A 17,682-nucleotide genomic window follows, 5' to 3' on the forward strand; every position below is an offset into this window, starting at 1 on the left:
GGCACTTAACGTTGCCGTGTCCAGTTTTATTACGGCAGCAGCAGCGTGAGGACGGCGCCTTCAAGCAGCCCTCACCGGCCACGGCGGCCAGCTACAGCGCTACTGCGCCGCCGGGGAGCTTCAACACGTTAAACAGGGCCGATGAAACCACTCATGAACAATATGTTGTGTTTAATGTTGTTCAAGAGGATGGCAACGCAGCAAGCAAACACGATCAAATGAAAGGTAGACACCCTTTAGAGTGCTCTAACGTTACAGTAAGTTCCGTGGCTCAATGGAGGTGGCTAACAGCAGTGAAGCTAATGACAACTTCACAACACAATTCATTTGGATACAAGCGTTGCATTATGGAAGATAGACGGGATTGTGAACAGCGATGCACGCACACACACGCACACCCACACACACAGCAGAGCCGAGGTGTGTGCGTTACTTCACGCAGCACATGCAACTGGCTGGAAACGATATCTACAGCTTATACATTATTTACTTCCGCTGGCGCAGATGAATTAACGCTACACTCGTTAACTGTAAGAAGCCTAGCCTACAATAAACCCTCCATGATTAAAGAGTCAATATTCAATACCCACCTACCTGTTCTACAGGCAAATTTAAACTTGTAGAAACCGATATTTCAGTCTGCTCTGCATGCGCTGTCCACTCTTGTCCACCGCGCTGTGCAAACAAAGCTCTACTCTGCAAATAGCGACTTTACAACAAGCTAAAATGAAAGATGTCAGTTTGTAGTCTAACTGTTTCTTAGTTTGCAACGAATCTTGATTTTTGGACAAACTCTTGTAAACGTAGCTGCTTTCTAAACGAACCATCCTCTCCGCTGGAGCGGTAAACCTGTGGCTGTATTATAAGACCAAAACAAATACATGTGGCTACTTAATATGCACGTGAATTACATGTTTTCAATTTATTAAGCGACAACTGTACATGTAGTAACAGGTAGGCTATGTTATGAAAATATTGAGTATCCATCGCTACTGTAAAGGCAAAAAAAATCCTACCTATCCCTTGCTGCCGCTGGGGAAAATAAAAAATAAAAAATTCCCTATCGACCCATGACCTCAACTGACAACAAACCGGAACCAAACAATTTTTTTTTTTTATGCCTCATCTCTTGGCCGAGACCCCAAACTGTGACAGAGCTCAGATCCTTCCTCGGATTTTGTAGCTACTATCGCCGTTTTGTGAAAGACTTCTCCAAGCTCTGCCGCCCATTCAATGGACTTCTCCAAGGGTATCCTTCCCGCTCCCACTCATAAGTGAGTACAAATGCAAAGCCACCTCACAAGACTTACTTCAAGCCTTCTGAACCCTTTGGCTCTCGGTGGACTGAGGAATGTGGGAAAAGTACTTCATTCACTACGGCCTTCCAAATCACACACATTCTGACCAAGGCCGAGACTTTGAGAGTCAGTTGGTGAAAGAGATGTTGACCATGTTGGGTGTGAGAAAATCAAGAACTTCACCATACCACCCACAAGGTGACCCTCAACCTGAAAGGTTCAATATAACTCTTTTGAACATGTTAGGAACACTTGAACCCAGTCAAAAGTCAAAAGAGTCAGCACATCGCTTATCTTGTGCATGCATACAACTGTACACCCAATGAAGCCACCGGGTTTTCACCCTACCTTTTAATGTTTGGAAGGGTAGCCCGACTTCCTGTGGACGTTTGCTTTGGTGTGTCAGCTGATGGAACTTTGACAACTTCCTACATGAAATATGTGTCCACCATGAAAAAAGAACTACAAGCAGCTTATCAGTTGGCTCAAGCTACTTCTACCAAGTTGACCAAGGTAATAAAGAGAGATATCACCAGAAAGTGCGTTAACATTGCTTGAAACCTGGAGATAAAGTCCTTATTCGAAACCTTGGCCTGAAAAGAAAGCAAAAGCTTGCCGATCGCTGGAGTACAACCCCCTGTGGTTGAGAGTCAAATGTCTGATCTTCTAGTCTATAGCCTTATGCGTGCAAGTGGTTCAGGACCCATTAAAGTTATGCACCGTAATCATCTTTTGACCTTAGGACAAGATGTTAGACTAAGCCCTGAGGATGACCTCAAACCTCCTTTCTCTCCAGGAGCCCTCAAGCGCAGAAAAGCTAAGGGGAGGAAGCAAACTCCCAATGTTGACAAAAATGATCCCCCAGTTGATGTGCCTTTGGGAGAGCAGTACTCTACAGACTCCGAGTCTGAGTATGGGCATTACCTTGAAAACCTGATAACAGACAAGTCAGAGCAAACCTGTGCTCAGCCAGAAGTAGATGTAAGGCCTACAGAGTCCAACACTCCTCCACACATGCCAGAAGTTGTTGTGAGTCTACCACCTTGGTGGTGTAACTCTTTTGCTCAGTACAAGTCACTAAGTAACTAAGAAATCACTTGTTTCACCCGCTATCATACCAGTTGTCACACTGTCAGGGCCCATTTATGGTGTAGAGCCCAGGGATTAAAATGACTGAACTTTTTTTCAGGCCAAGTCATAAGCTGTTCACATCTAGCTATACAGAAAGCACACCTTTTGCGATCGCGCACTATTGGTTTTAAATGTACAACAACATGTAAACAGCAAAGTAAAGGGAGTATTGCGTGTGTTCTCTTTTCCTGATGAACAAAACAACATTTCAATACATCCCACAACTAACCATTGCTGTTCTTTTCTACTGCAGCAATCATATTGTAGAAAGGCTTTACCTTACGCTCTAATTACTTCAGGCCAAAAGTGTTTAAAGGGAGATTTTTTTTGTTACTATGCAATTCAACACCAAGTCAAATCTATAAAATTAAGTTTGCAAGACTTCACTGTTTTTATTCAAGGGCTACTAATAATGAAACACATATAACTTTTCAGTGAAAGCTTTTTTTTTATTATTTAAAGGTACTCTAAGCGATGTCACATGTTTTTTTAGGCTACAACATTTTTTGTCAAATACAGCAAACATCTCCTCACTAGCCGCGAGCTGCCTGTCCCCTGAACACACTGTAAAAATACGCGGTCTCTGTAGACAGCCCAGGGTCCACAAACGCCAACAAAAACAAAGTGGCCAACCTGGACCACAAAAACATAACAAACCATGTTCCAGCGTTCAGCCAATAACTGACAAGAAGGATTTGGGGTGGGGTTCGCTGAAGCACGGAAAGGAGGGGAAGGGGATGGGATGAGGAGAAGGGAGGGACGAGCTAGTCTCGTTTTGTTTGAAAATACTTTGAACGTCAACAAGAATAACATCTCCCAACATCGCTTAGAGCACCTTTAAATCCAAACTAAAAAAGTTTTGTACAATAACAACAAATAAACACTGTTTTATCTATCTCTGACACGTCTGTGCCTTCCTTTAGCAACAACGCATCCATGACGGCTAGTGGCCTTGCCAAATAGTTTGGTTACCAAATCACACAAAAAAAAGGTGTTTGGTAAAAAAAAAAATATTTTAAAAAAAAAAAAAATTTAATATAATAATTTTATTTCAACTTATACAGTCATAACCTACGGTCATTAAAAGTGAAACCAAAATAGGCTATAAGGCTGTCTGTGCGTCATAGCACAAACACAATTGACCCGCTTACACAACGGTTTGCGATAATGACAAATAGTCTATTGCATGATTGTATTATTATTATTATTATTATTATTATTATACGTTAACACGCTTATTCAAAACCTTCCGTTGCAAATTATTAAAGATTGTGGACATGTCTTAACAGACGGGATAATAAATTGCATTCGGTACAGTTTATACAGGGTACCCCCAGGATTCTTCAAGTTAAATGTAAGACTTTTTCAGACCTTTATAATACCACCTAGGATGGAATTTAATGCCAACTTCACAGCCATATGATGAAAAATCTGTGTGGATTTTAGGCCTGAGAAAAGAATGATTTACCAGGTAATGACATTTTATTATAATACTCAACAATCATATTTAGTTCACAATAGCTTTGTAAGGCGTGTTTGTAATCTAATAACATCAAATAATAAAGTATTTGTTGCATGAATCGCTCTTATGCTATGAAACTTAACAAACCAAAATAAATAGGATGATAAAAAATAAAATGTGTGCATTATAGACCGTCACAATTAGTTCCACCTTGGCTAGATAAGACAATATGTAATGTAATATAATATGCCAAAGTAAATGCCAATTACTTCAGTGATTGTTTCATCCTGTTCTACTTGCGTCTAAAGGCTACTGCGTCTAAAGGCTGCTGCAGCTGGAATAAAGAGTTGGGCTCAGGTTTTTTTTTCTCACCCCGGTGTTCTGGGTGATACCATCAAATGTGCGTTAGCATGTTGGCTGCGTTTCAAACATACCCTAGGTGGAGCACTGCCAACATTGTCATCGTCTTATTAACAACCCTCTCTCCATTGCTAGCTGATCAGGAACCGGCAGGCTTGTCTTCCAGCTCCCCCGTTTCATTAGCAGTACACTGACTTGCACGCCGATCCGCTTGTTGTGCTAACCTCAGCCACATTGCTCAGCCTCGTCCGACAGCCGGTCCACATCTTCAGACCTTCAGACACTTGCCCATTCTAACCGACGAGCTAACGTTAGCTTGTTAGTAGCACGGTGCGAGACGTTTTGTTTTCTTTCTTGAAAACTGACTGATATGCGCCCGAGCTTGGATGTTTAGAGCCAGAGCTTTCTCACCATGTCCACGGATTTAAGATAAAACACCATGTTACTGATTATTATTTTTTTTAAATAAACTTAGCACAAAAAGTAATGAAATTTGTGTTTGGTAGATTATTTCTCTGTGGTAACAATGTTTTTTGGCAATAAATCTTATACCGTCGGAAAGCCTCTTTAGTTCCCTTTCAAATGGTGCCCCATTTGTAAGGAAAATGCATTAGTGGGATGAGCAGCAGCGCTGAGTATGTGGGTTGCACCCATGAAAAATTTGCCAAATCTTCTCTGCCAATGCCAAACAGCTTATTCTGCCATTGACTCATTTGGTGTTTGGTGGATTGGATGATTGAAGTTTCAAGAAACAAGACATACTGGCAACAGCCTGGCACCTCCTCCTCATGCTGGTCACCAGCCTGGTCGCACACTGCTGTGTGATGGCATCCCATTCTTCAACCAGCATTTGTTGCAGGTCAGCCAAAGTGGTTGTGTTGGTCAATCTGGCACGAACAGCACACCCAAGCTGATCCCACAAGTGTTCAATGGGGTTGAGTTCAGGACTTCTGGCAGGCCATTCCATCCTCTCCACTCCCACATTCTGGAGGTAATCTCTGATAAACCCCGCCCTGTGGGGGGCAAGCGTTGTCATCATGGAGGATAGAGTTCAGTCCCAGACTGTGAAGATATGGGATTGCCACTGGTTGCAGAATCTCATCTCTATATCTTTCTGTACTGAGATTTTTCCAGTGAGGGAGATGCTGCCCCACACCATCACATTGCCTCCACCAATAGGTGTTACTCTATCGGTGCAGCAATCAGCATAGCATTCTACGCGTCTTCTCCACACTGACCCTACAATCCAACTGCCGTAGTCAGAATCTGGACTCATCACTGAACATAATGTTCCTCCACATGTTCAGGTTCCACTGCACGTGTTGCCGACACCAGCGCAAATGGGCCTGACGGTGAAGGGCAGTCATGGCAGGACTCCTGGCAGCCCTATGAGACCGGAGATTGACTGCGTGCAGTCTGTTCCGGATTGTCTGGGCAGAGAGCCGTCGGCCATATCGCAGCACCTGGGGGTACCAGAAGCTCAAAACAAGTGTCAATAGCAACAGCAAAATAACCTGTTTGGCAATGGCAGAGAAGATTTGGCACATTTTTCATGGGCGCAACCCACAAATGCATGTTCCTTACAAATGGGGCACCATTTGAAAGGGAACTAAACAGGCTTTCAAATGGTATAAGATTTAGTGCCAAAAAAGCATTGTTACCACAGAGAAATAATCTACCAAACACAAATTTCCTTACTTTTTGTGCTAAGTTTATTTCATGTTAAAGTGAACTGTTTAATATTTGATAAGCAAACATCATTTGAAGCATTAGTTAACTCTGGTGTGTTTTTTTGAGAGAAAGAAAAGAGTTTATTTCATTTTAAAGGGTACCTACGTGAATTCTAAGTCTACTATACTGTAGTTTCATACTTAAGTGAAAAGGGTTAAAGGACATTTGCTTGAAACTATTGGTAGCTATTACTTTCTTTAAAGGATTTCAAGTGCATTGGCACAGGTTTCAATTTTTTTTAGAGACTACTCAATATGCAAAGTGGGAGTTATTTCAGTCCAAGGTTCCCAAAGGACCCACTCATTTTCTGAATTACCAACGTGAGGTGACTTCTTTGATACAAAGTCGTAGGTACAAGCCAAAGCCAACGACAACTAAAAAACACATCAAATCACAGAGCTTAAAGGTCCAATATGTAATATATTTATTGTATTAAATCAAAAAATGACCACAATAAGTCATCAGATTTAAGGAAGCATGCTAAGTTAAAATAATATCGACATTTGTTGTGATTATGGTGCGTTCTTTTTGTCCACCGAAGTCGTTTTACGAGTTGTTTTCCGGAGTTACGACCCGGAAGTTGCAAAAAGAACGCCCCCAAGGTCGTATTTACGACTCGTCAAGTCGTCTGAACTCAGAGGACCCCGAGCTCACTTTCAAAGATGGCTACGTCGTGCATCACACGTAGTAAACATTGTGGTTATCTACAATTTTAAGCACTTTTGTCTTTGTTGTAAAATGAAGAAGTCGTACACATAGCACTGTATACTGCTACCTATAGGCATGTCGCTACAGTCTTATTATGAGTTAAATACCGCCTAATTAGTTATTTTGTAGCTTGTGCAGCTGAAATTGGCTAGAGACACTCGGATGCTATATGACAACAATGGCTTTAAGCCGAGTCTTGAGCAGAAAGCAGAGCAGTAGCCTAACGTTAACGTTAATCAAAACGTAATTTTCATGTATCAAACTGTGAAATATATGTGTGTAATATGTCAATAACTGGGTGAATAGAATCCTAAATGTTACTAAAAATGTTACAAAAATCCATCTTTTCTCCGACTCGTAGTATTGTGTGACAAAAAGAATGCAACAACCCGCGGTTATTCGTTTTTCGACACGGATGTGACGTCACGCTCGAGCTACTAGTCGCGATTACAAGACAAAAAGAACGCACCATTACTTACCTTGATCCAGATCCAGTCAGAGCAGTAGTCAGTAAATTTAGATTTTTAGGCTACTTATGCATTCAGTCGGTCCGTGATCGTCAGCCTCGCTTTCGCTCGCTGTTTCATTACAGCGGCCGTGTTTTTTTTCTTTTTATACAAATAATGTGTTTCACATCTTAATACTTCCACAGGAAGCTGCTGCTCCCTCTGTATAAAGTATCTACAATGCGTATTCTCCATTTTGGCATCAGTAAATCTGGGATCGACCTTGCGGTCTTTTGAGGAAAGCCGTGGACGCACATCTATCTGAATTACTTCAGCCTGGCTCGACCTAGTCACTCCTCCTCAGCCTGGCTTGGCCTTCGTGAAACGCACCAAGCCAGGGTGCACAGATTAGACTAGGTCAAGCCTCGCTTTATCAGTTATCCTGGATTTATATATTCTGCTTTTGTGAAACAGGCCCCAGGACAGAATGTCTGTTTTTGTTTTGGCCTGTGTATTGTTTCAACTGCTCATTTTGACACCGGGTTGCCAGACATGAAACGCAGACACGTAAAAACATCGGTCTGCAGCCATGGTAGATGCAACTGTATTAAAAGAGTTAGATTTATTCTACCCGATCTTTCTAAACAGCTGCATAACCGGAGACGTGGTAAAACATGAGTAAAGTATGGAGATGCATTTAAAAGATGGAAACAACTTAGAGCCCAAAGCCGTAAATTTAACCTGAGAAAGCATGGCTGTCAGTCGGGTATAGAGCTCCACGAGAGCACAGGCTTTTACGACAGTCAGCATAGCCAGCATCTTATGTTAGCTACTCCGCTGCACTGTGGAGTAATGTCTGGCAATGTGAGACTAGCATCTAGCTAATATTGACATTGTGGGATGCTGCATTCTCAACCTGGCAACCTCCGTCAACTAAGAGTCTGGGGAGGAGGGGCCAGAGGAGACAACGCTCTCCAGTGTTTTGAATTTGGATTGCAGTTACCATTTTATACACTAGCTGTCAGTATTAAATATTGCAGCTTTAATATTCTGTTGTGTGTGCCACTGACAGTGATCAGAGGTTAATAATTGCACTGTGTAGCAAACTTGAACTGTTTAAATAAGTTAACTTTAAAATTTTAAAATTCAGTTTTGAATGGCAACATGTTTTGTTTTCAATTGCATTGTCAAAGCTGAACATGGACTGGCTTGCACTCCGATACCCAGTGCTTAATTTGTAAAGTGGGAGGTCCCGGAGCGCAGAGGGGGGGTGGATCCGACGACTCAAAACGGGGTTTGGAGGTAACAAAAAAAAAATATTAATTACACTGCCTACGTAGCTGACTAAAAAAACCTAAACAACGCTGTGTGTACATCAGGGCAATGTTTATTTTTATTTCAGAACACGCACTGCATCGGTGCAAAATGTAAAAAAAGAAAAAAAAATACACTGCAACAATCGTTTTCACAAGCAGCAATTATCCATTGGTGATCGGACTATTAAATTAACCAAAAAACCCACCGTGGTCTGCACATTCTTGATCGGCAGAAACATTTTTTGCTTGTTTGGGATCCGACTGGCCATCGTATTTGAAAAAGTTAAGCAAACTTTGTTGTCTTTTTGACATTTTTCCCTTGACTGAAACGAGGCTATAACAGCAATCTCAAGCAGCACAAGTGCTTGTGTCACTAGAAGTGCAGCGCCGTGCTGTTGAAGTGTCTCCCCTCCCTCCGTCTTACCCTGAAAATTCACCCCAAAACGCATCACAAATGCAAACACAAGATTTTTGTGGAACTTCAATGGGGAATAAAGACTAACAAGACAGATAACAACATTGAACACTACACAAACAGTAGTTTATTTTTTTAATTTAGGCGATTCATTTTTCGTTGTGACACACGAGGTGCCGGATCAAATAAAAAAGGTTCCGGATCCAACTTCACTCAAATTAAGCCCTGCCGATACCTCGATAATAGTAACAATACTTAAAACTGATGATCATAACATAAATCATAACATAATCAACTGGAGATTCCTGTGTTTCCGTGTCGATGAACAGAAAACTTTGAAAAATTTACAGTGGGAAAAAAATCCTTCTGGTTTGCTTAAATTAGTTTGTTAGTATGCCTGGTAAAAACTTTGCTGTTTATTAAATGTATACCACTAATTCATGTCTGTTCATTTTTGTCAATTTTTCTCTCTTCTGGTTAATTCTAGCAAGGCTAAACCGAGTACAGCGGTTGTTACCTGTCCCCTTGAATACGTGCCATTTTTTTTAGCTTAAGACAGTGTGACCCAGGGCTTGTTATTAGGACAGAGTCTGACCTGTTTAGTTGGAATGACTCTGCCAGCGCAAAACTACATGTATGAGCAGATGGAGTCATTGCGTGTTGCCCAGTCAGTGAGCTGGGGGTGGCAGAAGCTCAGTCTGTACACTTGGCTTGGGACCAGAGGATCACCAGTTCAAGTCCCCGTGCAGACCAATTACAGAGTGTGGACTTGTAGTTGGAGAGGTGCCAGTTCATCTCCTGGGCACTGCCAAGGTGCAAGGCACTGAAACCAGAGTCGATTAAAAGTCATTACATGTTAGTCAAAATGTTTGTTTTGTTTTTAGCAAAAAGGTCTATCTCTGTATCTCTGTTTCCATTATGTCATCAGTCACTTAGAATAATAAGCTGAGCCTGTTAGTGGCAAAAACAAACTGATGGTAAACATTTTTCCTGTAGGGTTCATTGCAGCCCAGCTCTTTTTATAACGTAGTTCAGTGTTCTAACTACGGAAGCTCCAATGACACCACGTCTGTCAGTGACAGACAGGTCGAACTGTGCTTGGACCACGCACCCTCATATAATCACAGTCGACCAGCTCCTTACAAATCGTTCTGGCTTTTTTCCTGTTAAAAACTGTACTAAGTTCCCTCAGCGCTTCTAGGCTAGCTGCTAAACATTTCACAGACAAACCATTAAAGACTACATCGCCTAATGCAGTTCCCAACCCAGTCTGGATTTGCTGAGTAAGTACTTCACAAGAAGTTTTACCTTGTTGTTATGCAGTTTTAAAGCAGTGTCAGCGTCAAGGCAAGCTGATCATCTGGCTGGTTGATTTTTGTTTAGCGGTAGCGTTAGCTATGTAACTTTTACCTTCTGTGTAACTTTTAACACATTACGGCGAGCCTTCCTGGGTTCAGTTAGCATTTGTTTGTTAGCCGGGCCAAGTACCTGGAGTGAGCTACTGTGTTATGACGAGCAAACTCTTTCGGTACACTGTTAGCTTGGGCTAAACCCCTTGTGCTAACGCATCTTGCAGATGGGCTAACGTTTCACGACGTGCCTGCTAAATTTATGTGGCGGAATGCTGGGCTACGCCTCACACTTTTGTGAAGTTTTACAGGCTGGATTATTCTGGCCCATCCTTGGCACTAGCTGTGCTGGAGGCAAATGCGCCGGGGTCAGTGTGACTCTAGGCTCGATATGATTTATGGCTTTGGGAGATTCATGCAATCCGGGAGTGGTCTACATCTCCCATAGTGAAAAACCGTATGAAGAACTTTGGGTTCCTAACGTAATCTCCGGTTCTTTGATAAGAGTGAGGTGTTTCACCAACTTTTACCTCCTTGCAGAGATATGGAAAGAAACCGGTCTAGAATGATTTGTAAGGAGCTGGGAGTTCAAAGACCAATGGTTGACCAACGCACACTGTACCACTTAACTAAACTCCCAGCCAATTCTGAACAGGCAAAGAAAATAACTAGATCAATCGGATATTTTATTTTAAAAGACCAGAGTCCATACAGCACTTTTGACAATGAAGGCTTTAGATTCATTATCTGATAAGCCAAAGTATACATACCGTTATACATACTTTTTTTTTTACTGAGAAAGCAATACCAGCTTTACCAAGAGACAAAGGTAAGATCGGGGAAGCCTTGACCAAGGCTTCAGAGTAGCTCTTACTTGTGATGCTTGGACATCAAAAGCAACCCATGTCATTCATCACATTTCCCGCACAGTACATCATGGATGCCTGGCAGCTCAAGTCTTGTGTTTTACAAACTAGGGTGATGCACGAAAGCCATGAACGCGATGTTCCACTCTGTCGCAGATGAATGGAAGCTAACAATCGTGGATTTAGTGATTGTTACAGATACTGCGAACATGCTTGCTGCTGCCTAGAGCTGTAACAGTTCCACATTTTGTTATATAATTATTTGGTCAATTTAAAAAAAAAAAATTAAAAATTATTATTATTATTATGACTTTTTCAAATAAATTAAAGTTTTGAATGATTCCCAGGATATATATTTTGGTTATACCACTTGTATGTGTTTATGTAATAACACAGCCTATGAAGTGAGCTTGACAATACAACATTCATTTGGCATATCTAAACAAAGTCAACATTTACCATCAACAGTCATACCCCTTAGGACAGTGATCTTCAACAGGGGGTCCGGGACCCCTAGGGGGTCCTCAGAGTCACTGCAGGGGGGCCTCAAAATTATTGTTAATTTTTGAAATTGTTTTCAATTAAAGTCTTAACATGATTCCAACATATTATTAGCAAATATCCACAGATACAGTTCATCCCAAAGGATTGACTGTTTCACATTTGTTTCACATTTAAGGGTTAACATTAAAACATGATTTATAAAATAATGCCAACAATTATTAGGCTATTTGAATAGCTTAGTATTATGCAAAAAAGTTATCTATAAACGCTTTAGGCTGCCCTAAAAGTTATTGTAGGACCAGATTAATATGCAACTTCATTTTATACAATATATGTAGTAGGGGGTCCCTGATCCGTCTCTCTTTCAGTTAAGGGGTCCTTGGCTTAAAAAAACGCCTTAGGACCTTAACAAATGTTAGCAAAATAGTTGTAATATACAAATTTGAAAAGTTAGAGCCCTAATCCCCTGGGAAGTACGCTAGCATAATGTTAATTAATGTTTCTGGTACAGCGTCGTCATTTACAGAAACGTTATTAATTTAACAAAGCAAAATAGTAGATTAAACAATAGACTGACTAACTACCTAAAACACGAATAAAGGTGCTTTGGTAGATATTTTACACTTGAAAGCCGACTTGACTTGCAACTGCGGGTGGGGCCTTTGGTAGGAATCCATAGGATCATATGCTCTTTGGTACTACAACAGGCATGTGGGTACTGTAAATGTGAAATGTAAAAATTTAACCGCGTTTAATTGCAATTAAACAAAGAAACCACGATTCTGTAAAAGAATTGCGGTCATACAATGATGTAGTAATTGTTACAGGCCTACTGCTGCAAGTTGGGCAGGCAAGACGCTCCACTTCTGGGAGGCATGGCGCGTGGCGGAGGACGGAACAAAGCCGCGGTGCAACCGGAACGCAGCGCAGGAGCACCTAGTGTAAAATAGGGGTAACTTTTAAATGCTGTAGCTGAAGTTATTGTTGCTCATACAATTTATTTCTCCCTCTGAAACAGTGAAAGCATGTAAACCACCTAAAAATATACGAACAGCTGACATCAACAAAGAGAAAAAGGGCTCCAGAGACTCCCCCCACCACTTCCATCCACCATCAGGCAGACCACATTGGTGAACACCAGGACTGTGTCTCAGGGGTCCATTGAAAAAGCTATCTATATATGTGGTTCAAGGACTTCTGCCATTCCATGTTGTTGAACAACAACCATTTCAAGATTTTCTAAAGACTCTGCAGCCTAATGCAAGAATTATGTCACGGCTGACCCTGCGCTCCATGATTGATGATGCCTCCAGGGGAATGAAGAGGGCATTGACTGAGGCCCTGAGGGGAATTGACTATATTGCCACCACTACTGACAGCTGGTCTGCCAGAAGGCGGAGCTTCACTGGAGTCATTGCCCTTTGGATTGACCCTGACAGTCTCAAACAATGCTCAGCAGCCCTAGCATGTAAACAGCTGAGAGGTTCACACACATTTGATGTTTTGGCAAGTGCCCTGAGTGACATCCACTCTGAGTTTGAAATTTGGGGGAAGATTGTGTAAACAACAGAATTCTTCTCTGCCAGCAGTCAAAACGCATGATGGCACCAAACAACTGGATAGGTATTTGGCTTGTTCAGTAGATCACATTGGACTCACAGAATCTTTTCCCAGCAGTGTGCAAGCTTTCCGTGAAGCTGAACACTCCTCTACCTGCGATCAGGCACAAGGAGAGAGAGACTGGACAGACACACACACACACACACACACACACATATTCACGAGGGAGAGTGAGAGAGAGAGAGAGAGAGAGAGAGAGAGAGAGAGAGAGTTCTTAGAGTGGAGAGGAGAAAGATCGCTTTGAAATATTTTGAGTTTAAGGAGAGAGACCAGGCTGAGAAGAAAGCATATTAAAGACCATGTTAATGCCAAGCTCTACAGCTTGCGAGAAAAACAACAACTGAATTATTACTTTTTTATTAGTTATTTTAGGCAAAGCATCCCAATCTAAGAAATAATATGTTTTTTTGTCTTCCACGATAAAACAAAAGCCCAACTTCCACTGTCAAAAATCTAGAAATTGTATTCTTTTTATTTGGTAAAGAAAGTTGGTTGGTCTGGAATTGACCACACAAACAGAATGATTCTTGGTTATGTCAACACACATAATTAGAGAATAATAAACGTAATTATAATTATAAGAGAAATAATCAGAGGACGTCCTCTTCTATAAAAATGAGTTCCTTCAGGGCCCAGTCTAAATCTCTGGGGTGGCTGTTGATACCAACACAGTTTTATCAAAGCAAAATTAAGCACCAAGACGGCGCCACAGCAGATATAAACAGCAAGGCCTGTCACACATGCTCTTCAGAAATGACTAGCCTCTTTACTCTCAGGAATTGGTTAAATGACCTATCCAGTGTGATGCATGGCAAACTCCCCCCACCATTTACTCTTTAGTTCTTGCTGTCTTGCTTTTTTTTTACCTCTTGCACTCAATTAATGCAAGGCGGAACAGTGAGGCGCAAAGCTTACACAAACAAAGACCAAGGCAGACGGGCAAGGTGAAGGTCAACAAACACATTATCCTCCAATTATCAACAGTGTATTAACACAGAGGCAAACCAGGTCCCATCATCCTCTCTTATCTGCACCAACCAGGGAAAAAATAAAAAGCTAAAAATATAAAAAATATAAAATTATATTAAGCTTTATATCCTGCCCCTTTTCAAACTGCTGCTATCCTGCCACTCTCAGACCCATCCCATCATCAGGTCAGGATTAAAGTTGGGGCTGCTGTGCATAAAGACTATAGACTTTATAAAATATGGACGTAGTCTCCCTGAATGAAGCTGAGAGTGGGAGGCTGCCATCCTGGCAGTGCCTGACGTTGCCTAACTCACAGCTAATCTAAAAATGGGCAGGAGGTGGGGCATAAGTGGAGCTGAGGCAGAATTGTTTTTTGGCACTTCCACATTGATTGATTTTTCAGCACCGGAGATTGTCACTTGATAAAGACACAGCTCAATGGCATGCACTTGGTGCTGATGGTTGGGGTAGGGGAGTGAAGGTTGGGGGATCGATGGGAATGATCTAGCATGCAGCAGGGCAAATATAGAGACCAGTGAAGGAGAAAATGGACTCCCTGTCACACCACCAATTGCTCTGATTGCTTGCCAGCCTGCTCCCTTGTGACCAGAAGGCCCACCCCCATCAATGCTCAGCAAATACATCTAAGACCTTCTGTAAGACCCCCCCCCACACAGTAAACAAACAGTTATACCCTATTTAGACACCATACACCTAAATTATGCCGTAATTAGTACATTAGTAAGATGTAATAAGCCTTACTTTGTATCAAATTAGATGAAAAACTTAAAACTTAACCTGAGAATGGTTATACCGTAATTACAGTAGACACCATACACCTAAATGATTATGTAATCAGAAACTAAGGATGCACCGATACTACTTTTTTAAGACCAAGTAAAAATACTTACATTTGGGTTATCGCCAAAAGTACCTATACTTAATAATCCCTCATGGGTCCGAGGGTGTTTTCACACACACAGGCCTGCTCTGATATTTAACTTTACAACAAACCCCTTTTCCCCTGGTGCTGAAAACATCCCAAAGGTGACACTGACATCTGAAATATATTGTGATATTGGGGTTTTAGCGGCTAGCTAATGTTAGCTTGCTGCTCGCTAACTGGTCAGCTAAACAAATCTTTTCGCTTTTAGTGGGTGTGATTTTATCCACTCTCTGTCATACATGTGTGAAATTAGATATTTAATTAATATATTAATAGATCAGTACTCACGGTCATTGCACTGTGTACCAGTGTACGAGGTCATGGAGCAGTCACAGGTGTAGTTCTCCCACTGCTGGATACAAATCCCCATGTTGGCACAGGAGTCCTCCTGACAGGTGGTGCTGGGACCTGTGGAAATCCAGCCATCCACACACACACACACACACACACACACACACACACACACACACACACACACACACACACACACACACACACACACACACACACACACTGGAGGCTTAACCATAGTCAGTACATGACTAAACTGAACCAGAGATGGTTTAGAACCAAGACGAGTGACTTCCTGTTTCTGTGTCATGGGGGGTCCGCCATTGCCATGCCTCTTTAGGAGACTGGCGACAGGTCCTGAGTGGATCAATTCCAATGGGAGAAGTGAACAGATTCTGAGCGATCCCATAGTCACCAAAGTAAATATCTAATGTTAGCAAAAGAAAATATTGATGAATTATACAAATATACCTTTTCGTCCATCCATAAAATGTTCACTACATTTTCAAACAAGGCTATGCCCATTTAGGAGACAGGAAGTGTGTACTGTTTCATACCACTAGTTAGAGAGAATCTTTGACTGAACCCAGAGCCTTCTGGTTTAGAACTCTGATTGCACTAGTTTCACCCACACCCACCACCTCTTGACTATATTACGACATGGTAGGGCCATTGTAAGTACCAAATTAAATCAAATTAAGGAGCAGTGGTACCATGGGGGAATAGTCCATAAAATGTTGGTTTTCATTTACATAGGGTGGAAGTAGCTCGTTCCATCGGGGCTTAGCTTGGGAACCTGCGGGTTGCTGGTTCAGGTCCCTGCATACACCACCTGGAGAGGTGCCAGTTCACCTCCTGGGTACTGTTGAGGTTCCTTTGAGCAAGGCACAGAACCCCCAACTGCTATATGAGGCAGCCCCCTCGTTCTGTCATATTTCCGTGCATGTCTGTGCGTGTGTGTGTGTTAAAGCTTAGATCGGACCCAAAAAATCAAGCCCGACCCTACCCGTCATATTAACTGTAATTATGAACCCAACAATTTTTTAATACGTGGGCCGTTATAACTGATGTTCTCAATTACAATTCCTTTTACCTGTGGGTAACAGATCAAGGCAGCAACATAATCAAAGCCCTGGAACCATGTAGGAGACTTTCTTGTCTTGATCTGCCTAATTAATACTGTCCTTCGCCACGGTCTGCATGCCGACGCACTGGCCGACATTGCACTGGATATAGGATCATATCTGCTGCTAAAGGACTTGTGAGATATCTGAAACAATCTGGCTTGGTTGCGCAATTATCGAAGATAGTGCTACAGTTTACCTCCCACTCAAGTCAGTGCAGGACATACAGTATACCCAGAGCTACGGGAGAAGCTGGGGAGGCATAGCTTTCTCCCCACCCAATTAGGCTAATAAAGTAATGATTAAAAAAATACAAATGCTTGATGAAGGGCCCGGCGGGACATATTGGCCCCGCGGGTCGGATCGAGTTCGAGCTCGGGCACGGGCACGGGCAGAGTATCTAAACTCTAGTGTGTGTGTGTCCACAGAACGATTACACCTTGTTTTTTATCATCCTCCCAAAACACATTTTCTCCCTCATTGCTACTGGGATGTAGCCTAGAAATCTAGACGCACCCTAGCGGCAGCAAATTTAATTTGCAGCGAGGGGGTCTAGGCACACTCTAGTCAGGCCAATCACATCTTGTATAGAGTCGGTGGGCGGGCTTGATGTGGGTCTGGCTTGTCAGACTAACTGGGATGCATAAAAACAAGTCCATGCATTCGTTACTTCGAGGCTGGACTATTGTAATTCCTTATTTTCAGGTTGATCAAACAAGTCCCTTAAGACTCTCCAGTTGATCCAGAATGCTGCAGCGCGTGTACTGACAAGAACTAGGAAAGGAGATAATATTTCCTCAGTATTAACTTTAAAACAAACAAACTCTTATTCTTAATTGTCAACTACATTGACAATGTTGTGTAATCCCAACCTGCATTAGATTATTTTTTTGGGCTTTTCCACCTTTAATTTTTGACAGGACAGCTAGGTGAGAAAGGGGGAAGACATGCAGGAAATTGTCACAGGTTGGATTCGAACCCTTGACCTCTGCGTTGAGGCATAAACCTCTCAGTATACAGTATGTGTGCCTGCTCTACCACTGTTCCAATCCGGCCACCATTTAACCCCTTCTTAATATTAGTAGCAGTGGACAACTACACATACAGCATCCGGGGAGCAACTTGGTGTTCAGAGTCTTGCTGAAG

The 17,682-nt window shown here is 42.0% G+C and overlaps 1 protein-coding gene across 1 annotated transcript in view; it reads right to left on the bottom strand.

Moving 5' to 3' along the window:
• Positions 1-17,682, bottom strand: part of nrxn3a (neurexin 3a) — a 260,386-nt gene that overhangs the window by 40,128 nt on the left and 202,576 nt on the right. Inside the window, 1 exon segment of the mRNA XM_039786713.1 lies at positions 15,410-15,529. Coding sequence (XP_039642647.1) covers positions 15,410-15,529 — 120 coding nt within the window.

The sequence above is a fragment of the Perca fluviatilis genome, chromosome 20 (genome assembly GCF_010015445.1).
Source record: "Perca fluviatilis chromosome 20, GENO_Pfluv_1.0, whole genome shotgun sequence".
Classification (NCBI taxonomy): domain Eukaryota; kingdom Metazoa; phylum Chordata; class Actinopteri; order Perciformes; family Percidae; genus Perca; species Perca fluviatilis.